The following is a 23,883-nucleotide window of genomic DNA, read 5'->3' as shown; positions in this document are numbered from 1 at the left end:
CTGGAGGCCACTGTGACCTTCACAGATGTTTGGAAAGTCAGGAATCTTCTCCACAAATGGGAGACAATCACACGGGTGGAAGAGACTGGCTTGGAGGCCAGTCAGGAAGGAGAGTGGCCCCTGAGACCAGAGGACTACTGTGAGCTCTGAGGGTACAAAGCCCCATCCAGGGCAACTCTGGAGAATGTTCTAAAGTCCCTGTAGGCGGCTTTCTGATGCAGAGATAGGAGGGAAACTCTGAACCTCAAAACAGTTGTTTAAAATCACTGCAAAATTTCCTAAGTAAAAATATCATTTTTCTTCTCGTTGGTTATGGTGTAGATTCTGTTTTCCTTCTTATATAGCACTGTTGGCAAGTAATAGGCTGCATGGGAAGTAAACCCAGCTTTTATGAAGCCCCTCAGACAGGAATACTTTTATATTTTTGGTTGTGAGCCTAGCCTTTAATGGCTGAGCCATCTCTCCAGCCCAGGAATACTTTTTTTTATTTTAAATTTTGGAGGTTTGTTTGTTTTAACTAAGGGTTTCTCTGTGTAGTCTTGGCCACTCACTGTAGAGACCAGGCTTGGCCTCGAACTCAGAGAGCTGCCTGACTCTGCCTCCCGAGAGCTGGGACTAAAGGTGTGTGTGTGTGTGCTACCACTGCACGGCAGCGCCCTCTGTGGCTGCTTCTGTGCTACAATGGCAGAGTTGAGTGATTACATTGTGGATCCAACCTTCCTAATGCTGTGACTCTTTCAAACGGTTGGTTCCTCATGTTGTGGTGATTCCCCAACCATAAAAAAAAAAAATGATTTCATTGCTACTTCATAACTGTAATTGTGGATCATTTTTCTTCTCATTGGTTATGGTGTAGATTATGGATCTACCATTATGGATCATAAATATCTGATGTGCAGCCTCTGTGGGGGCCGCGACCCACAGATTGAGAACCATCGAATGAAGACCGCACATCCTCAACCTAGAAAGTATTTACTCTATTTGCAAAAGGCATTGGCTCACATTACATCAGCAGCGACCCAGAAGAAAGCAAGAACAATAAAACCATGGATATGAGTCATTGGGGAATTGTCGATTGAGTTTATGTCCTATCTTGGGGAAAAAAGGGGGAAAAATGCACTAACTCTGGTAGCATAACTACTTTGAAGAGATCGGAAGGAGTAGAAGAGATGCCTGCCAGTGACGGTAAGAGTGAAGGGAGGCTTAGGAAAATGCACTCATCAAGAAAAAGAGTTCAGGAGTATGGACAAATGTCTCGGCACTTAAACAAGGGTCTTTTTCAAAGACCCTGAGTTTATAACCCCACACTTAGGTCCTGCATCACACAACGGCCTGTAAATCAGTTCCAGGACATCCGGCACCCCTTTCTGGCTTCAGCAGGCACGACACACACACTTGCACACACATATACTCACACCAACACATAAATCGATAAAAGATATAAAAACCTTCAAAACATTTTTTTTTAAAAAAATAACACTTTGACCTGTGAAGGAAGGAAGGAGTTGATGGTATAGAAGGAGCGAATGGCAGACCAGCATTGGCTACAGCAAAGTTGACTCACATTTCTTTCTAACTCAACTGGCTTCTGTAGCAAGTCACTTCTGTCTTTTCTCCGCAAGTTAATGGTCACCTCGAAAGCGGAAAATATCACGCACAGAGAAGAAATGGGAGATCGGGGACATAAAAATGGTAAAGTTCGTCTACTTCCGACTTATCCAAGGTCTGCGCAATCAGTATCTGAAATACCAAAAGGTGCCAGCAGTTTGATCTATCGATAGATATTGGTTATGACTAATTAGCCATTGACAATCTTTGGGAATTGGAGAGGGGCAAAAAGAGAGCTAGAAAAAAAGAACTCTTCCAATTAGGAAGAAAAGAAAGTTACCATACACTGTGGCTGAGAGCTCCATGTGAGGACATGCAAGTCTCTAGGGCAAGCCGCCGAGGCTTTAATAAGCACTCAGGAGGTGGATGCAATCAGAAGGAAACAGAATACGTTTGCTAAAAAACTTCCTTCCAGAGGTGCCTAATTTTAGATGGGAGTATAATATATCTTGATTTTAGAAAGTGCTCTGGTGCGTACCTCTTCTTTGTGGGAGATTTATAAGGAATGATGTTGCAGATGAGGGAGTGTCATTGAGTGCAATTATGTGGATTTGTAATTAGGGTGCTTGATTAATGACATTTCCCAACGTGTTGATTAATGAATTAACAACAAGGCGTAGTGAACTCTCCGGGATGTCACCGTCCTGTTCTGTTTCTTTAATAAGTGAGTTAAGGTGTGTGGCTGACTTGATGCTAAATCTGCACAAAACCTCAGTAGCTGCCAGGAGCTCTAGCACATTTTAAGTTACACTGGGTATTCACAAAGATCATCGGACATGAAATTCTGTGATTACACAAAATTCTGTGATTAGATTTGGAGAAGAAGTAAAATAGTCCAAAGCGAGCAAGAAAATGAACAAAAGGTAAGATTGCAATTTTTTTTTTTTTGCTCATTACAAACCCCTAGGGAGATTGCCCCCACCTCCAACCCACATATTAAGAGATCACACCCCGAGTTTTGTTCATGCCAGTCCAGCACACTCATCAACTGTGCTGTATGTCCAGCCTCAAGGTCTTAGAGGTTTTATTGGTCTTGGAAGCAACTTAAACACATAGTTTTAAATGGTTATTCTGGCTTAAACCTGAACTGGATTAGGAAGGTCCGTGTGTCCCAGGCTTGCCTGACACACGAAAGTGCTTAGGTCAATAGATCTCTGACTTCTTCAGTGGATTGGTCCATTCAGGGATTCCCATTTGAATGGGTTGCTTGGACGTGGTACACATGGTGCATATTGTGCCAGGTTGGAAGAAAGAAGACCCCAGGGAGATGTCCTCAAAGGGCCTCTTCTATCAGATGCATTTCTCTCTACTTCCTGCACCAAACAAGACCTCTCCAGTGATCCTGTCTTACCACAAATCCATCACTAAGGGGCTGTTGGACCACGACTGAACCCCCGAGAGCTGAGAACTAAAAGAACCCTTGCTCCCTGTAGCTGCTTCTTTCCAGATACCAGACACAGGGGCAAACAGTGGGTAACAAACATACAGCCGAACCATGAGCTTCCAAGGCCACTCAGAAACGCTTGCAGCCTACTTACTGACTCTAAACGCAGAGAGCGGGCTGAGAGGTGGGATGAGCAGAGCGCAGCCCAGGCATAGAAACATTTAGAGGAATCCGTAGATAGTGGCAATGAGAAATTTCTTTTTTTTTTCTTTTTTTTCTTTTTTTTTTTTTTTTTCCGGAGCTGGGGACTGAACCCAGGGCCTTGTGCTCGCTGAGAAATTTCAATTTCAGTTCGTGGCAAACAGACAGACAATTAGGAAATAAAAATGTTAGTCCCCTGAGTCTGGTGTTCGTTCTCATCAGTCAAAGCAAAAGGGATGTTTAGTGGATTGTCTTGTTGCAACATCAGGGTCATTCTGTGAAACAGATAACAGATGTTGTTGTTATAGTTGTTGTTGTTGTTGTTGTTGTTGTTGTTGTTGTTGTTATTATTATTATTGCCAAATTGTAGCAAAACACATTGAGGGTTGAGGGTAAGGAACTTGCCTAACTCACCTGACTCAGTGAAGTTTCTTAACTCCCACACGAACAGTGTAAGGGTAGGGAGGACAACGGAACTCAGATTTCACTTGGCAGCAGTTTTTCCGACCTGGGCCGGTTCACCCCTCCTTAGGCAACCTGGTGGTCCCCCGCTCCCGGGAGGTCACCATATTGATGCCGAACTTAGTGCGGACACCCGATCGGCATAGCACACTACAGCCCAGAACTCCTGGACTCAAGCAATCCTCCTGTCTCAGCCTCCCGAGTAGCTGGGACTACAGGCGTGCACCACCGTGCCCGGCTTGGCAGCAGTTTTTAAATCAAAAAGAAAATGGTGTCAAAATAATGTAGCTAAGGACCAAATCATTCTGGATTTGGTTCCCAGTGTCTACATCAGGCAGCTCTGGACCACCTGTAAATCTAGTTGGAGAAGATCAGATACCCTCTTCTGGCCTCTACAGGCACCTGCACCCATGTACACACACATACACACACACACACACAGAGTCACACACACACACAGACACACACACATACACACACAGACACACACACACAGACACACAGACACACACAAACACACACACACATACACACACATATACACATGGACACAAACACAAATGCACATAGCTAAAAATACAAATAAATCTTTGAAAATAATGTGGATATCCAAAAAATATAAATCTTAAATATTTCTTAATCTTTCCTATATTTTAAAAAATGGAATATTTGTAAATCTATGGGGGAAAGCCTGTGCTGGCAGAGAGACAGACTTATTCTTTCAAAAAAAATTAATTGAGGTTTCTAATAACAAAATGATTATAAAGTACTTCCCTGGTAAAAAATGTTTTATAATTTACCCTTTTAAGCCCCAAATAGTTTTACAAAATGAATACAACTAAAATCATTCTCACTTGGAGAGGACTTGAATGCTGATGTAATGTGATTCAGAGGAGAGATTTTGCAGGACCTGCACTATAGCATGCCATAGCAAACGTAAGGTGACTCTAAGAGCCATGCAGGAGTGGGTGAGAATATGGCGAGAACACAGACAACAAAACTTACTCTATGCTCAAGTACTTGATAATATATGTGTGGGGTGTGTGTGTGTGTGTGTGTGTGTGTAAAAACATTTAACTGGACAGCAGCAATGACTTGTTCACTTTAAAGATGTTTCCTCAGTATTGAGGCTCATACCCATGGCCTGTGTAGACTACTGGGGAAGCAGTCCACTGTCTTAGCTGCACCGCCAGATCTAGCAATGACCAAGTCATATGTCTTGGATCAAATACTCTCTTCTGAGAGAAAACCATACATAAAAGAAAATCAAAGACACTTTGACATTTTTACTCTAATTACGTTCTCAAGCAACGTGCTTTTAGTTTTATTATCTTGACTGCTTTATTGAAACACAACGTCCAATAAGCAATACAGTTTTAGTGTATATGAGTTGATGAGCTTTGACATCTGTGCACACATGTGCAATCACTACTGAACTGAAGTATAAACCCGTCTATCATCCCCAGCTATCCTGGAGCTTCCTAATGCTTAGGCTCTCTCTCCACCACAGCTCTTCAGCCACTTAGGTGTCCTGTGTCCCTGCAGATTAGGGTGTGGTATCTACAATTATCTACAATCATTGAGTAGATTCATAAATGATTGCTGTCTCAGTCAGGGTTCCTATTCCTGAACAAAACATCATGACCAAGAAGCAAATTGGGGAGGAAAGGGTTTATTCAGCTTACACTTCCACATTGCTGTTCATCACCAAAGGCATTCAGGACAGGAACTCACACAGGGTAGGAACTTGGAGGCAGGAGCTGATGCAGAGGCCATGGAGGGATGCTGCTTATTGGCTTGCTTCCCCTGGCTTGCTCAGCTTGCTTTCTTATAGAACCCAAAACTATCAACCCAGGGATGGCACCACCCACAATGGGCTGGGCCCTACCCCCTTGATCAATAATTGAGAAAATGCCTTCCAGCTGGATCTCATGGAGGCATTTCCTCAAAGGAGGCTCCTTTCTCTGTGATAACTCCAGTTTCTGTCAAGTTGACACACAGAACCAGCCAGTACAATTGCTTTCTGCCTTTCTCCTGATTTCTACTAATTATTTTGAGATTCACCCCTCTTCAGTAAAGTCTCCATTGCATGATTTTAATTTATTTATGTGTTACTCTCTTGGCAGACATTTTGGATTATTTCCAACATGAGACAATTGTTACTAGATGATTTATAAATGTCCATGTCCTATTTCTTGGTAGGAACCTTGCTTTCATTCCTCTTAGATCAGTATCCCTGGATGAAATGGGCGTGTGATAGTGTCTTAGTTAGGATCTTATTGCTATGAACAGACACCATGACCAAGGCAACTCTTACAAGGACAACATTTAATTGGGGCTGGCTTACAGGTTCAGAGGTTCAGTCCAGTATCATCAAGGCAGGAGCATGGCAGCATCCAGGCAGGCATGGTGCAGGAGGAGCTGAGTTCTACATCTTCACCCGAAGGAAGCCAGGGACAGATCGAGCATCCTCAGGCAGCTAGGAGGAGGGTCTCCAAGCCCACCCCCACAGTGACACACTTCCTCCAACAAGGCCACACCTTCTAATAGTGCTCCCTGGGCCAAGCATATGCAAACCATCACAGATAGGTTCATCTTTACCTTTTGAAGAGGCTACTAAACTATTGTCTACAGTGTATGTGAGCTCCAGCCATCCAATCATCTTTATCAACATTGGTATGCTCAACTTTTAAATTTAGCTATTCTAATAAGTATATATTAGCATCACAGAGGTGTTTATTCTGCCCCCTCCCGTAGCTTCTCTGTTGGTGCATCTAATCAAACTTATTTTCATATCTTAAAAAATAAGGATTTGTATATTATTATGTAGTTGTATACACTGATTGCATGCTATGAATTCTAGTCCCTTTTAAAATGTGCTTTGCAGGCATTTTTTTCCTTGTCTTAGAGCTGGATTAAAGTGATAAAAGAAATAGCCCAATCAGTATAAATTTTCTTCTGCGCTAATCCTAGATGGTGGCATGGCTTAATATCGAAACTAAGTAGATTACAGCAAACCAGTGATGCTTTTGGGAACTGACACATGTTTATGATTTTTTGCCCCCTGAAATACAATGAGCAGTTGCTCATATGGCGAAGGGAAGTACCTGTTTTCCAAACTGACATATATAAATATGTTGCTGGCTGGTTCTATAGGCCTGGAACAAGCTTATGGTATGCTTTCTTTTTTTTAAGATTTATTTATTTTATGTATGTGAATACACTGTAGCTGTCATCAGACACACCAGAAGAGGGCATCAGATCTCATTACAGATGGTTGTGAGCCACCGTGTGGTTGCTGGGATTTGAACTCAGGACCTCTGGGAGAGCAGTCAGTTCTCTTAACCGCTGAGCCATCTCTCCAGCCCTGTGATACACTTTCTTAATTAGTGATAAATATGGAGAGACGCAGCCCACTGTGGGAGTTACCACCCCTGGGCTGTGGTCCTGTGGGTGCATAAGGAAGCAAACTGAGAAATCCATAAGTAACAAGTCAGTAAGCAGAACCCTCCATGGCCTCCATGTCAGTTCCTACCCTGCTTGAGTTCTTGCCCTGACTGCCCTCCGTGATGGAAATTACGAGCAAGCTAGGTCTCTCTCTCTCTCTCTCTCTCTCTCTCTCTCTCTCTCTCTCTCTCTCTCTCTCCATTCTTTCATGAAATAAGGGTTTATTTTGTCTCACAGTTCAAAAATACAGTTCGTCCCAGTAGGAGAAGCCACACAAACAGGAGTGTGAGGCAGCTGGCCTCATTGTGTCTGCCGTCAGAAAGCAGAGAGAGAGGGACACTCAATTTCCTTATTATCCCTTTACATTTACTTTCATTAAATTACTATTTTCCTGCCTCACTTGGTTTACATTTAAAAATTCCCTATCTGCAGGTTCATGACTTCTCTTTAAGTACTCCTCCTTAACACTTTTTCTCAAAAATGTCAAAACTTTTATATAAGAAATATATATTATTTATGTTTAAAGATTTATGTATTGTGTTTGTGAGCACACTGTAACTGTCTTCACATATACCACAAGAAGGCATCGGATCCCATTACAGGTGGTTGTAACCACCACATTGTTGCTGGGAATTAAACTCAGGACCTCTGGAAGAAGAGTTAGTGCTCTTAACCACTGAGCCATCTCCCCACCCAGAAGGATATATTTTTAAACAACAGGATGAGGCATCAGCCACACAGTATCTATAGTTGAAGAAAACCCTTGCATTTGTTGGATTCTAGCAGTTTCTTCCCCATCCTTGTGCCCAAAGCAATGACAAGCTTGACAAGTGTACAATCATGATTGTATTAGCCCTAAACATCCTGGAGGATCTCTTAGTGATTCATAACAGGAATGTATGATATTCCCTTTATTGCTAACCCTGACATAAGTCACACACAAAGTTGGAATGATGGGTATTCCAAAGGAGCACTGACCTCAAGGACATAAATAACCTCAGTAATTTTCACTAATATGCTGCAAATGTATTTCTAAGTCCACGAGAATAATTCCTTCAGAGAATAGTAATTACAGTTGATTTAGAGAATCCCTAAAAATTAACCAAGAGCTTCGAGCAGTTGTTTGGTAGAGAATAGATCATAGGAAAAACTAGCTGTGGGTTGTTTCCCATCAGTTGGAAATAAATCTCAATGTTAGTCATAAATGCCTTTGCTTCTTTTGACATCTGGGTTGAACTCAGTATTGATAGATGATCCCTAACCAGGGGCATTGTGTCTATTTGAGTGGGAAGCTGTATGCACCCAAACACAAATCAAGATTGCCCTTTTCTTCCTCTCTTAACCCATATGCTTTGACAGAGAGATATCCTCTTATCTAGGAAATTAATAACTAAGAAACAGAGCTCTCTTTTCTAACTCAATTGCCAACAAATGTAGGAAATAATCAAGGCCAATTTTACTTTAAAATTAACTTTAAAAATTAACTTTAAAAACATATTTTGAATTAATTTTCTTCTAAGGATCTCCTATCCATCATAATTCGGCATTCAATGGCTTCAAAACTGAGTTACATGGTGTGTTCTCATTCCTTGAGATAGTAAATAGTTACAGGAAGGAATCCTAGTTCTTACTGAAGTGTAAGAGCTATTAAGAAACTTGGCCTGGTAGAAAGTAGGTAGGTTATGGCAGAAGGACCCTAGGGGCTTTTGCCGGCTTTACACCCACCGCCTCAGGTCAAGATTAGGCCAAGCACGAGTTTCCTGCCTCTGATGAAGGCTAGGCCAAGTTCCATTCTCCACCCACAGTTCTCAGGAGGAGCAGGGACATTCCTGAAAAACTGCAGAATGCACTGTTAGTCATCTGTCCCAGATAGAGTTTGAATGCATGTCATATGCTTGGTAGCCACTAGATTCAAAGATCAATATGCTTAGCCAATAAGTTCAAACTATAACCTTGCTGATGTAACCTGTACTTCTAAAAAGTATAAAAATTGCTTGTTACAGCCATTCGGGGTCACCTTCTAGAAACTTGCCATGAGAGGTTGATTGAAAGTTGACCCCAACACGCTGAGAAAAATAAACCTTTTGCATTTGCATCAAATTCCATTCTTGTGCCTCACTTGGGGGGTCTCCCAGTAGTTAAGACTCACTGTGAGCCTTACAACAGCTTTAAACTGTGCTCAAATGTGCCCAGCACCTGGCATCTGGGTGTTCCTTATTTCTCTTTGGGATTCAGGACACATGTTTGTTTATTAAATGGTCTGAAACGTTCCACAAATAAGAAAATGGTTCTCTAAGCTTTTTATTAAAAAAAAAAAAGATAATGTGGAGGAGGGACACTCACGAGGGTCACATATATACACATGAAGGTCAGAAGACAACTTGCAAAGTATACTCCTGCCTTCCACCTCATGTGTCATCTGGAGGGAACTCACAGCACAACTCCTTTACCCACTGAACCACCTTGTCAGCCCAATGTTTTCATTTTAACCACTGCTTTACCACTGCCAACAGTGTACACCGCAGATGTGTGTTTTATTTTGTTTTACGGGACTGGAGGCAGGGCAAGAGAACCTGTATTATTAATGTTTCATGAAATGTATTCACTGTAATTTACAGTTTGGGAAATGAAGCAGGCCTTCCATGCAGTTCAAGGGAAGAAGGGTGGCAAGCCCCCAAATGGACTCTTTTCATGGTCCCCTGACATATTAGGGTGGCTTTAGTGAAAAACTTTTAATTAGAATTCATTTTATCTTACCTGCCTAGTCTCTAGATGGGGTACTGGCAAACAGTCCAATAGCTAGGGGGAGGATAAGCATTTGGAATCATTTGGAAGTCACATCATGAGTAGATAAATTCAGTCCTACTACTTTTCTTTAAATCATTGGTATCAAATACCAACATTATTAAACATTCATAGTCCATACTTCCTTCACACAAGAGTAAAATGAGGGAATTTCAGTCGCCTTAAAAGTCCCAGGGTTGAAAATATTACATGTAATGTATCTTTATATATATATATATATATATATATATATATATTATAATTTATATAACAAATTTATTTAGTTTTATTTATATAACAAATATTATTTATATAACAAATATTATTTATATAACAAATATTATTTATATAACAAATATTATTTATATAACAAATATATTATATATATATGTTTTTGGAGACAGATCTTCTCTGTGTAGCCCTAGCTGTCCTGGATTCTCTTTGTTGATCAGGCTGGCCTTGAAGTCAGAGATCTGCCTGCCTCTGCCTCCCAAGAACTTGGATTAAAGGCATGCACCACCATGCAGTGTATCTTTATATTTTTAAGACCATTCTAGTCAGGCAGTGCTCCCTCCCACCAGTGTCCTCTATCCTTGGGGCTTCCCTGGGGAGAGTGGATGCTCCAGGAAATGGAAGAACTGTTGATGGGTGGAAAGTGCTGGGTCTCTCTTTTCCTATTCACATATAAACAATGATGATGACAATAACAGACTACAGAGGAAAGAAAAAGCTCTCCATGAAAGGAAGGTTCCAGAGAGATTTCTGGTCAAACCAGAAGTCACTAAGGGTGAGGGAGGCAGGAGGAAGACATTGTAGTTGAAAATGGTGCTTGAAGAAACCAAATAACAAAGAGAGTTGTTGGTAAGCATGGCTGCTTCCTTATTCTTTGGTTGGCCACATCAGTGTACACTTAAGAAAAGCAGAAGAGAAATACACAGACATGGTGGGGTGGAGCAAGGCTGACTAGGCCGGGATTTGCATCCCCATCTATTATATGCAGTGAAGACTCATGGATTTCCAGTGGGAGGCATGGATGCATCCTCAAAAGTACATTGGTCTTCGATGATCTGAAGGTTCCCATCTAGGAGTGCTGTTGCCACCTGCAGGCCTATAGATGTTCTCAGGCCTAGTCCATCACAGGAAGTGTGCAGTAGGGTGGTCTCTGAGCCACTGTTAAACAACTCACAGCCCAGGGTTTCACAAGGGTAGTGTTGGGTGTTTATCAATGACAGCATGGACAGTGAGGACAGAGTTGTAACACTTGACCAAAGGCTCTTTCCTTCTTTCATCTTTCTTTTTGCAGTCTACTCTCAGTCCTACAGGATCTAGAGGCAGAAGGAAATAGCTGCATGACCAATGGACTAAATCAGAACCTTGGTTGGTTTGGGGGACCTATAACAGGATACTACAGACTGGGCAAGTTAAAAGCAACAGAAGTCTTGTGGTTCTGGAAGACAGGGATTCCTAAACTGTGGCCTCAGCCTGTGGGAGGGCTTTCTCTCATAAAATGGTAGAAAGGCCAGTGAGCAGATATGAGACAGAGAGGTGATCCCGGTGAACTCATCTCTTTAATCAGGATCTCATGCCCAGAATTACAGCACTAATTCATCCATGAGGGAAGAGGACGTGTGATCCAATCATCTCTTAGATATCTCATCCCTTGGTCTAGAGATATCACTCAGGGTTAAAGTGCGTGCTTAGCATGTGCAAAGCCATGGCACCACACACACATACACACACACACACACACACACACACACACACACGAGCACACACTCATCCATAAACACATTCACACACTCACACACACATTCACACACACTCATACACACACTCATTCACACACACACTCATACACACACACATACACACATATTCACATACATGCATACTCATACATACATGCACACAAATCTACTATAGTGACAATTAATTCTAACAGACTTAAACAGGATATTTAAACCACTGCAACTACTTGGATTTTAACAACTCCAAAGGTCTATAGTCTGCCCAAGAAGTCATTAAACATTATTAAAATATTTTACATGTGTGTTCATGGTAATTGAACAGCTCATGCTGATATACCAACTATTCAAATTATCAGTTATATATTTCCATTGTTGTCCCCCTTGTCATTCATCTTTTAAAGCCCAGCCAGTCCTATGATATTTAAAAATGTTAAAGACAGTGTTTAGTTATACTTTTCATTTCCAATATATACAAACTATTATCTCTATTCTCATGCTAAGATCTTTTCTCAAATGTCTGATATGTCAGAAATGTGTGTGTGCATATGTTTATGTGTGTTTGTGTTTGTCTTAACTCTTAATTTTTTAAAATGTGTTTATTTATGTATATGGGTGTTTTGTCTGTATGTACTTCTGCACATCGTAAGAGAGCATCAGAATTCATAGGACTATAGTTACAGAGAACTGTGAACTGCCATGTGGTTGCCTGGAATTTAACTCAGGACCTCTGAAAGGACAGCTGGTACAAATGGTCGAGCCATCTCTCAACCCATTGATTCTTAATTCTTAAGACAGAATCTCTCACTAACCTTGCACTGTGTGACAAAACTTGTGTTCTTGGCCAAGCCAGCTTGGTCAGTTCTGGAACAAACAAGACAATAAACACAAATAGTCAAGGAACAGGCTGGAGAGATGGCTCGATGGTTAAGAGCGCTGACTGCTCTTCCAGAGGTCCCAAGTTCAAATCCCAGCAACCACATGGTGGCTCACAACCATCTGTAATGAGATCTGATGCCCTCTTCTGGTGTGTCTGAAGATAGCTACAGTGTACTTATGTATAATAAGTAAATAAATTTTAAAAAATAGTCAAGGAACAAGCAAGGCAATAAACAAAGTCCATGATCACTGCTTCTAGTGGATTATCAAGATGAGCAAGATATCTGAGCCTACTTCCCCTTGTCCTAGCTCAAAGTCCTACTCTTGCCTGAAGCCTACTTCTTTGTTCTAGCCCCAAATCAGATTCCTGCCTGAAGCCTACTTCCTTATCCTGGTCTACCATCAAATTCCTTCCAAGTTTCTACTGAAGCAGCCCCAAAAGCTCTCCATTCCATGTGTTCTTTCCTCTCCTCTCTTCCCTCCTCCTCTCCCCCTCTCTTCCTCTTCCCTCCCCCCCCCCTCTCTCCTTACCCAAGATAGGGATCCCATGGCACAACAAAGTAAGTATACCACCAAAGTCCAACTTGGTGAACTAATGAGTGTTTTTGGGTTTACTTACAAGAGTAAAGGTGAGGGGTTACTTACAGTAGCAGAAATGACTCAAAGACAGCTGCATCGCCAAGGCCCACCCAGCATGGGTGACAGCTCATGAAAGCTGGGGAACCTAGGGCACACTGCATACCTACAGGCAGCTCGACAAATTGGAGAGTATCCTTTGCAATTGACTCTGGTCTAAGCTCTTCCTGGCACTCTGCTGGTTTCTTCTAGGTAGCTATCTGGTCTCAGAAAGTCTTTATGCAGCTCTTCACTTCTCAGCATCTTCTTTGCAGCTCATTGTAAAGGGTGACTTTCAGCTTTTGTTACTTACTCTGGTAGGGAAGGGGGTGTGCTAGTGAATCTGATCAGTTTCAGGGACTTCCTGAAAGTATATTGAGTTATTTTGTTCCTGCTTAAGAAGCTTCCTACTGGACTGAACGTTTTAATCTCAGAGGAAGACTTCTCACACAATTTGGAGTTCATTGATTCAGCTAGATTGGCCGCTAGTATATGCCAGCAATCCTCCTGTCTCTCTTTTCCATGGATTACAGGCCCATGGTGCCAAGACCAACCTAGGATATAAAGAATTTTACGTGAACTTTATTACAAGACCAAGATGAGTGTTCAAGTTTAACGAACAGGTCCTGTTCCTTGTGTTATCACCACTGTCTTCTGTGTCTTTGTCACAGTGTGGGCACTTCAGATTGTTAATGCTGGACAATGTCCCAACTGCTCGAACTACATTTTCCTCAAACTTCCCATTTGAGTCTTCAATTCTGATCTTTGTGTAGTAGTAAAACTCTGAGTTTAGCTTAATCTAGACTTACTTCCTATTGTAGCTGAGGCTAATTTGGCATAGGGACTAGACCTTTTTTTTTTTTTTTAACTGATCAGTAGAAGTGGAATTCCATATTTGTAACAGTTGTATTATCTGTCCATCTTAATGACAAAATGTCTGAGATAAAACAACTTAAAAGGAAAAATATTATTTGGCTCATGATTCCATGCGGAGGGAAAAGGTGAGTGCTGTCTTCATGGACATCTCCAGGGATATGACCTTGTATGCCCTACTGAGCTATGTTATCTCACCTTCCGAGAGTATTAGTCACCAACCTTCACTGACTCAGTCCAGATAGGCCTGGAACCTGTGATCCTCATGCCTAGGTCTCCCAAATGACTGAGATCATAGGCTGGTACTACCATGTCTAGCTCTAACTTAAAATTTTAACTCTGTGAAGGCAATACCTTAAAGGCCATCATTTTTTTTTTCTCATGAAGAAATTGAAGCTTGGAGAGGGTGGAATGCATTACCTAAGATCCATAATAAGTGGAATGAAACATGGCCCATGTCTCTGGTGTCTGGCTGCAATACTGCCAGCTGTCAGCTGTAAAATAGGTGCACTCTGAAAGACCGATCATGGTGTCTTCCTGGACACAGTAAAAGGAAGGATTACCGCCAACCAACTAAGGTTTCCAGTTTTAAGATGTACACAAGTGACCTGCTTGTGTATGTTGAGGGTTCATATTAAATATAGTGTAAAAGTTGTTTCCAGCTTATGGAAATTGGAGCTGAAATAATAAAGTGGGGGAGGCACCAGTGCATGCAAAATAAACAAATCATTAGCCAAGTGTGGTGGCACATCCCTTTAATTCCAGCATTCTGGAGGCAGAAGCAGGAGGATATGAGTTTGAGACTACCCTGACCTAGAGTTCCAAGACAGCCAGGGCTACCCAGAGAAACCCTGTCTTAAAAAACCAAACACAAATGTCTGGTCCTTCCAACTCTTCACTGGGCTCTTTGTGGGCTCATTTGTGAAATACTGAACAGTTAGGGAAACTTGGATACTAAAGGAACAGTTGTTCATTTCACCTCTGAGCTGTTAGTTTTGTTGGTGTATCTGAGGACACAGGAAGACTTACATTTCAAGACTAAATGCACAAAAGCACTGAGTGATGCAGGCCCGGAGCACAATCTGGAAGGATAGCTCCCCGTCCCCGATTTGAGACAGGTTTGCACTAGCCCTATCCTGCCTGGGACACAATTTGGAGACCAGGTTGGTTTTGTACTTGAGACCAATACGGCTCTCCTTACACTTGCCTCTACTGACCAGGGTTTAGAGGTGTGCACCATCCACGTTTGGCCTTGGCAGAGTATCCTTACGAGGACCTAACTGGAATCAAAAAGCTGGCTCCAGGATGAATGAAAGGACCACGTCCAAACACAAGTCCTGTGGCCCCGAGGCCTTTTAGCGGAGCAAAGATTAGTGCTAAGGATCGACTAGACCCCTACCAAACACTAAATTTTGCAAGTCGCTTGGCGGAAATAACAACACAACATGGGGATGGGGGTGCGGGCGATATTTTCAGGGAAATAGACTCTCAAGATAGAAACAGCGCACGCTAATGGAAAGGTTTTATTTGGCAAAACCACATCGCATGCCTGCAAATCCCAGCATTCCCTCCGACCATGGGAACCTTAGAGGAAGCTCCAGGTTCAATCAACCAATCACGTCCTTCGTGTAGCTCCAATTGAATTATGGGACTTGTGGTTCTCACGTGGCAACCATACAGCATGGTTGTTAGGGGACAGTTTCGGCCACGCGTACCGTTCGGAAGGAGAGCTCATTTTCCAGTGTTCGTCTTGGCCTCCAGGCCAGCTCTAATTATCTTCACCCACAAGCCCCACGCGCCTTTAAACGCATAAATCTTCCATCTTAATGTCGTACGGAGGAGCAAGGAGCTATTTCAGAATTCCGGCCTTGTACGCTCACCGCCCGTCCTTTAACCGTCGCTTTAAGGTCTCGCGAGAAAAGGCCCTTGAGGCGTTGTCATTCCTCCCGAAAGGCGGTCCGCGCAAAGACAGACATCCGACAGAACCAATGGGAGCGTCCCTGTGAACCGCGCCTGCGTAGAGCGCGCGGGGCAGCCCTGATGAACTCCGACCCCGCCTCCCCGCAGCGCCCTGCGTCGGCCGCCCCCGCCCTCCCAGCGAAGGAGGCGGGCTTTGGCCTCTTGCCCTAAGAAGCGAGTGCGGAGGGAGTGGGAGCGAGACTGCCCGAACGCAAGTGTCTGGCTTCCCGGCGAGGCCCAGGCGTCCGTCCCGCCGCCCATGAACTCGTTGCCCCGCGAGCAGCGCCGTCGTTAGGCCGTCCCCGTCACTCTCGCTCGCCCCCATCCCCGGGCAGCCATTCCCCCCTACCCACGTCTGGCCGGGGACTGGACGTCGTGTCGAAGCGCCTTCCCCAGTCCGCGTCGCGCTGCGACCCTGGAAGCGGGCGCCGCCGCCAACGAGAGGAGGAGCCCCGGCCGCGGGGCCCAGCAGCCACTGAGCCAGCAGGCGGGATCGAGGCCGGCAACATGGCGAGCGCTTCGTACCACATCTCCAACTTGCTGGAAAAAATGACATCCAGCGACAAGGACTTCAGGTGAGACTGAAATCCGACCCGAACCTTACCTCCGGGGAACCTGGGGGGCAGCCGCCACCGGGGCCTCGGACAGGCCCTGCCCCACCCCTCGGTCCAGCGGGTCTCTAGCCACCCCCTCCCCCCATCTCTCCACTAGGCCGTTGTCCGCTCTGGCCACCAGGTCTCCGCGTCCCGGCGTCCCTGTCGCATCCTTTGTCCACCCCCAGGGACACGTCCCAGGTAGCGCCCAGGGCCGAAGGCACTGGCTGCTCTAGGGAAGGAGTTTTTCCCGGCCGGGAGGCGGGCGTCGGGGCCTAGTCCCCGGCCCTCCCGAGGCGCCAGGCCATCCTGGCGCTGGGGACAAGCTGCTGCTCGCCAGCCACTCAGCCGCCGCCTGGCTTTCCCGCGGATGGGAACCGGTGCCACGATCAACTTTTCTGAGGCCTTCTCTGATTGGATTGTCTGTCTACTTTTTCTTTGGATCATTCTTGTTCGCGAAGGTGGCGAGAAGGGGGAGGGGAGCCCGGCTTAGGGGAAACTTGGCTCTGCAGGGTTTTCCCGCCAGCATCCCTGTCACTTTTCTCGGTCGAGTGAAACTCACGCAGGATCTTGGGGTTTCAGTCGCACATCCCTATACAAAATCATGGCCAGAGGGCTGGATTGCTGAGCCTTTTGCCAAGCAAATGAATCTTAAAAAGAGAGGCTGGTGAGCATGAAGATTAATCGTTAGAGTTGTGTTCTGCAAGACTATTGGTTCTTATTCCTGTGCGTATCGAAGGTGTTATATTTCCACACATTAGCCTTGTCTTTTTTCCCCATGCTACACTGATTGTTAACATCCTCCAAGACACCTATTCGTTCACAAATAAGCCCTCTGTCAAAAGAAAAAAGCTATTTCTTTGACACCTAAGTTTTGCTCTGTAATGCTTTGGACGATACAGTTTTGTGTGCATTTAAAAAGAACAATCAATCTTTGGTTAAAACTTGTCTAGGAGCTTGGTTTTTGCTGTGTGAGCTGTTTTAATACCTGAAGATTTGTCCAAATCCTATCTGAAGCAGTTTTCTGATTTGTTGTGAAAGGAGAACCCTGGGGAAAATAATGCCTTTGTTCCTAGGTAAAGTCATTAAAGTGCTCAGTAAAATACATACAGGGTCCTTTTTCTCTGACTCAAAAACTACCAAGAACTTTTTTTGGGGTACCTAGGGATCTTCTGAGTCTTACATTTCTATTTTTGAAAAAATTCCCCTGAAGATGATTGGGGAGGGGGTGGTGTTTGGGTGACGAGTTTGTGTGGAGCATTTTGAAGTTTTAGGTTGATTCTAGGTCCGAATGTGAAGATTGAAGGGATTTATTTATTTTTGGACTGTGGACGATTAGGATGAGTTCGACACCTCTGGATCTTTGCTTGCTCCCTCACAGTTGAAGTCTTGAATGAATGAATGAGACAGAGGTGTATTGTATGTGGGTGTTGTTCCCTGGGGGGAGGGGTTCCTGTAGAAGTGCTGAGTTTCACTCTGATTCCATCTAACTTGCTTGAAGGCAGCACCTCAGCTAGCATCATACAGTTTTGTTAATTACAGACTGATGGGCCGTTTTTGAAAACTGCAACCACTTCATGTACACTTCATGTATATGCAGCTATTGACTGAAGTAATGTCCTGTAAAGAAATGTGCACATCTGGGTCTTTCTTCTGTTTTGAAAACTCCTGTGAAAGAAATAGGATGCCTTGATGGGAACTGTAGGGGTTTCTACATGAGGTCAGTCACAGTGGGCCAAAGCACTGCCACACTAGGCCACTTCTAGAATGTAGTGTCACCTTTAGTAACAGTGACTCCCCTTAATGTAACATTATTACATTTCTTAAGGGGCTGGAGAGATGGTTCAGAAGTTAAGAGCACTGACTGTTCTTCCAAAGGTTCTGAGTTCAATTCCCAGCAAACACATGGCAGCTCATAACTGCCTTGTAACTCCAGTTCCAGGGGAATCCAACACCCTCACACAGACATACATGCAGACAAAATAAATTATATTTTAGCCATCTACTTAACTGTTTGGGACCGAAGTACTCTTTTACATTGAATATTAACATTTTTGAAGATTGATTAGAATAGCGCATTTGAGCTTGTGTTTCTTTTATTTTCATTATATAGTCACATTTTTTAAAAGTAATGCTTTGTTCTCATTAGAAGTTTAGTTGTTTGTGGTTAAATACTTTTACATAGTTAATTGACAGAAGAGTTGTGGGCAGGCTAAGTATAAGTAGCATGTGAAGTCTAACATGCATAAAATACTGTGGGCAGGCCCTGTGGCCCCAGAATGGCTGATACTGTGACTCAACACAAAGTTGTGAGGTTAGAATATTTTTTGATGTGTGTGGTTTTCTAGATAACTGTTGTGTAGTTTGCTAGGTTGAACTTTGTAAGTGACAGTGTCATGGCACAATGTCAAAAGCTTGGGCATGCTTGTAAGGAAAGACAGTGTTTCCAGAAGGAAGAAAGTACTATTCTCATGGTGAAATACAGAGGATTTGGCCTAGTTACAATCCTCTGCTGTAAACTGTGAGGTCCTGGGAAATTGATTTAACTTTAGATTTTTTTTTTCACTCATAAGAGGTTTGCGTTATGTATAGTTAAAAATCCTGAGCATAGGTCTTTTTTGGTAACAGTGCTGTTCAAAAGGCAGAAAAGGTAAACAACGTAAGCATAAATTTTAGGATTTTAAAAGATCTTTTTATGGAATTTAAATCATGGACTCACTTAATTGAAAAAAATCTATGTCTTTAATTGTAGTGTTCTGAAAGCTAGTGCTGATGATGTGAGTAAGTGGGGCATGGACCCAGTGAGGGAGGTGACATTTGCTTGTCCCAGTGTCTAGGGTGCATAGTGATTGGGGCATGGGACCCAGGGATGGAGGTGACATTTGTGTGTCCCAGTGTCTGGGGTGCATGGCCCTTGTACTAGCTTTGATTTGGGGAAAGAATAGTTTTAAGATAATGAATGCTAATTCAAGTAGCCCTCTAGGGGCAAATCATCATTGATGGTGTGTGTGCCTTAGAGCAGTTTTCTCATCGGTTCTTGCCCTCCCCTCCCCCCCAAAAAAAACGGTGCACTCAGACACCACTCCTCTCAGAAAACCTTTATATTCATATAAACTAGTTATTTAGGCTTGTAGACCTCTAGGAGTTTGTTCAAGAACTAAAGAATTCAAATGAACTGGTAGAGTGGCCATTTGATTCTGTAGATGATAGAGTGGGAGCTCTGGTTGTCAGTACTGATAGTAAATATTTGGTGGGTTGTGATGAATCGTTTCCATATACCTTACCGCAAGTGACTCAGACTATTGCAGAGAAGGAGGGGTTAAGAAAATGCTCTAATTTTATGCATAGTAGTATTTATGCTTCTCAGGAGCTTTAGCTGCTTGATTATTTATCCTTGTCTCTGGTACAGTGGATAATGGCCTGTGTTACATACAGTTCTGAAACTGAGATATTGGGTTAAGGATTTGCAGGAGGTCAGCTAGTAGTGCTGGGATTTATTTCTCTGTGCTTGAGTACCTGGTCTGTACTAGTTGTTCAGTTTTTGACTTAGGAACATTGAGTCAGCTCTTAAATTTCCAAAATTCATGTTGATGTGTTGTTTAATTCCTTTAGCAGTGCTCTGAGATTGGGCTCTATTGCTTATCCCCAGAAAATCTTGTTGAGTGGTTAAAAGCGTATTGAAGAGTTAAATCATCTTGGCAATAGGTAGGTGTCTGGCAATGACAGAACATTAAAGCAAGGAGATTCCATATGTGTTGGAGTGCTTTCAGTGAGGTCTTGCTAGTAAAGTTTTTGATAGAGAAAAATATGAAAACACACGAGACACACATGAGGGGGGAAGGGACGATTGTCCTATAGCTGGATAGTCATTGGTTCATGGGAGTCCTTAAGAATAGGGGCCTGACACTTTTTAAACATTTTTTTTATTATTTTGTGTGTATGAATGTTTTGCCTGCATATGTTTTTGCACCATATGTATGCCTGGTGCCCTCAGACGTCAAAAGAGAATGCGGAATCCTCTGGAACTAGAGTAAGATGTTTGAGTACAGATGTACTGTGTAGATGCTGGGGACTGTGCCCACATCCTCTCCAAGAGCAAACACGTGCTCTTTAACCTGAGCCATCGCAGCCCAGGGTAACCAGATCTTACCTGAACCCTCTTAGTTCATTTGACAGCTGGCTTCCTTGAAAGCCAGTAATGCTCGACTGGCACGTTAGCTCCAAGGTTACAGAGAAAAGGAAGGCATGTAACAATTCTGAGAAATCTCTTCAAGAAACCACTGTGAAAACAATTTCATGCTGCTTGATGGAATTTTAAAATGATTTATGCTGTTGCTAGTGATTTGTTTCAAAGTCTGTTTAGGTGTTTTGAATATTAGCAGATGTTTCTGTTTGGAAACTTTTAAGATCAGTAAAAATCTAGACCTATAAAGAAACCTTAGAGGCTGGAGAGATGACTCAGTGATTAAGAGCACTGACTGCTCACCCAGAGGTCCCGACTTTAATTCCCAGCTACCACATGGTGACTCACAACCATCTGTAATGGGATCTGATGCCCTCTTCTGGTGTGTCTGAAGACAGCTACAGTGTACTCATGTAAATACATAAATTTTAAAAAAGGAAAAATCTTAGGCTCTCAAGAGTGGAAAGGGAATTTGAGACTTTGTTGCAGAACTGAAAGTGTGAGTTTGCATGTTAAAGTAAAAAGAAATAAAAGAATCACCATATTGGTTGCCTTTTAAGTTTTTTAAGGCAGATGGTTACAGCTTACTTGATTTTCCTGTATTTCCTTGATTTGTACAGTGGGATCAGCTATGATTTGAGTTCAGTACTGGAAGGGAGAGAAAGGAGTGTCATACAGGCAATTTACAAATTTAGCGAAAATTAGTTTTCCTCATGTAGACAAATTATTCCAAGTTCGTTCATAGCTGTTTAGTAATGTATAAGAAAAGGAAGGTATATGCCTAAAATCTTTGAAAGATAATTGATTGCCGAATGATGTATTCCAGCCAAGTCACCTAGATTTCGGCTGTAGTTTAAGAGTAAAGTTGTGTTATGTACGGAGGGAGATGGGGAAGGTCACTCATTGAACAACACAACATTTCTTTCTAACATAGTTTCTGCTTCCCTATGCTGTTACCTGGAATGAGTACATTCTCTTCCAGAAGCTTTTAGGAATAAATGTAAGTTCACACACACTGCTCCCCAATACTTACTGACCACATGAGTAAAGTGTCTGCAGATTATGATCACTTGGTGATTACATAATAGACTGAAAGTTAACACTGAGTATGTTGTTCCCTGCCTCCCATCTTAATCCTCATTTTTGCTAAATTAATGTTTGGTGGAGATTGTGAGTAGAATAGCACCTGAACGCAGTTCTTCTTCCAGCCTTCCTGTGGTCCTGTGGGAAATACTTCTCAAATTAGTCTCCTGGTCTTAGTCTCCTCTAGAGCCTCACTCACTCTGCTCAGTAAAATTTCCCCTACAAATTATAGCTGCTTCTTTTCACTCTGATTAACTACCTGAAGAACTCCAAACTTCTGATCTGGTGTCCGAGCTCATTAAAGCCACTCCCAAAATCCCAGTAGTCCCCTCATGTAATGGTAGTATACATCTTCACTCTTCTGTTTTATGTTCAAGCACTGTTAGCACACTTTAATTTTTCTAATGGCATCCCTGGTGTCAGTTACTATCTCCAAAGCTGTGGGGTTTCTCAGTAAGAGTTGCTGGAAGGAACCGTTTAGTCTGGGACTGTTGGAAGGGCATGAGAGAGCAGTTTTAGATCGGTGTTGTCAGAGGGAGGACACCACAGTGACTGCAGCTCAGAAAGTCTGGGGGAAACCATTGCTAACCAGTGCAAAGCCGAACGGCTAAGCAGCATCCACTCTTTAGCAAGGGGATGTCATAGTTTTACTGTAACGCCTTACCTGCACTGGATGTTCTTTGAAATTAAGTCCAAGAAAACAAGGTGCTTCAGGTGTGGCGTCAGCTCAGTTTGTAGTGACATGGTATTTGTTCACTGTTGCTGAGGATGAGACACTCTCCAGTCAGTATAGTTAAAGCAGTTGCTCCTTCATGGGGGTGTAAGGTGGGTGCTTAAATCACCTGTTCTTAACAGTGACTGCAATGTGATATTAAGACTCAGCCTCTGACTGACATGGCCTTTAACTTTTGTTCTTACTTGCTGAAATAAATATAGACTTAGCCTGATATCAGGGATGCACACATAATCAGCTGCTCCCACATTCAAGTCTTAAGTCTCATTTCTCTCTTGTAGCATGTCCTTAATTCCTGTATGTAATCGATTCTGAAGAACCATTAATTTTACCTCAAGGAGTTGGCTCTGTGTGTATGACATATTTTGGAAGATTCCCTCCAGTCTGAATCAACAGATACTACCCCGAACCATTGCTTATGAGGACACTATGTAGTTTGGTTTCTGTGAGCCCCTGGTTCCTGCATTTTCATTAGTTACAGTGTTAATTATTTTATGTCTATATAAATTTAAGAACACTTCATTTTATAGTTGATTAAACATTAAGCTCACAGTCAATAGCACTTTCAAAATAAGCCTGAATGAAGCTTATTTAACACACTTTTCCAGAAGGGACATCACACGCACCCTTTTGTATATAGAAATGCTAGATAGTACTTCCAGTTAAGTATGGGGGCTATATTAAACAGCAAAACCATCAACAGAAAGTGCAAATGCGAACCACAAGACTCTAAGTAGTCTGGGAAGAGAGCTGGTTGCAGTATGAGAGTAGAGCAGAGTGCCTTGCAGTGGAGAGTGTGTGTTGAATGACTTCAGTCTGTCATCATTCTCCGGCTGTCTGCACGTGGTTGCAAAGTAGAGAGAGAATTAACAAGTGAGTTCAGAGGTCTAAGCCCTGAGGAATAAAGACTGACTGTTTACCCCTTCCCATTTCTGTTAGTCACTCAGTTAGTCTACATTGGCTTTTTAAGCATCAGTAGTTCTCATAACCTCTCTCTAGTCCAGCTAACCAATGACTGGCTCTTCCCAAAGTGTTGGTTGTAGTGATCCTTCTGGAAGGCACTTCTAGTCATTCCTCTCCCTGACTCTGTCCAATATGCCTTTTGGTAGCTTCCCATTGCACTTAGTCTAAAACCTGAAGTCCTACTGTGTAATATAGATCTTTTAAATACCTGTCTCTTGCTTACTGGCATCATTTTTTCCAGAATAGTTTTGTCTTCCCGTTATGTCTCAGTTTTCCTTGTTGTGGAGCCCTTATTCCTGTTAGCTGGGCATCTTATCTGAATGCGGTCCTTTCTTTTAAACTTTTAAGTGTGTATGTATTTCCCTTACTAG

The 23,883-nt window shown here is 42.8% G+C and overlaps 1 protein-coding gene and 1 non-coding gene across 2 annotated transcripts in view; one reads left to right on the top strand and one right to left on the bottom strand.

Annotated features, from left to right (window-relative positions):
• Positions 1–3,581: 3,581 nt before the first annotated feature.
• Positions 3,582–3,894, bottom strand: LOC148004706 (signal recognition particle RNA). Its single transcript, XR_015626202.1, has one exon.
• Positions 3,895–16,112: 12,218 nt separating this feature from the next.
• The window catches only part of Cand1 (cullin-associated and neddylation-dissociated 1), a 37,887-nt gene continuing 30,116 nt past the window's right edge, over positions 16,113–23,883 (top strand). Inside the window, 1 exon segment of the mRNA NM_054004.2 lies at positions 16,113–16,532. Within this exon segment, the coding sequence (NP_446456.1) occupies positions 16,465–16,532 (68 nt within the window). The 5' untranslated portion in view covers positions 16,113–16,464.

This window comes from Rattus norvegicus, chromosome 7 (genome assembly GCF_021556685.1).
Source record: "Rattus norvegicus strain SHRSP/BbbUtx chromosome 7, alternate assembly SHRSP_T2T, whole genome shotgun sequence".
Lineage (NCBI taxonomy): Eukaryota > Metazoa > Chordata > Mammalia > Rodentia > Muridae > Rattus > Rattus norvegicus.
This window is presented reverse-complemented; position numbering and strand designations above follow the sequence as displayed.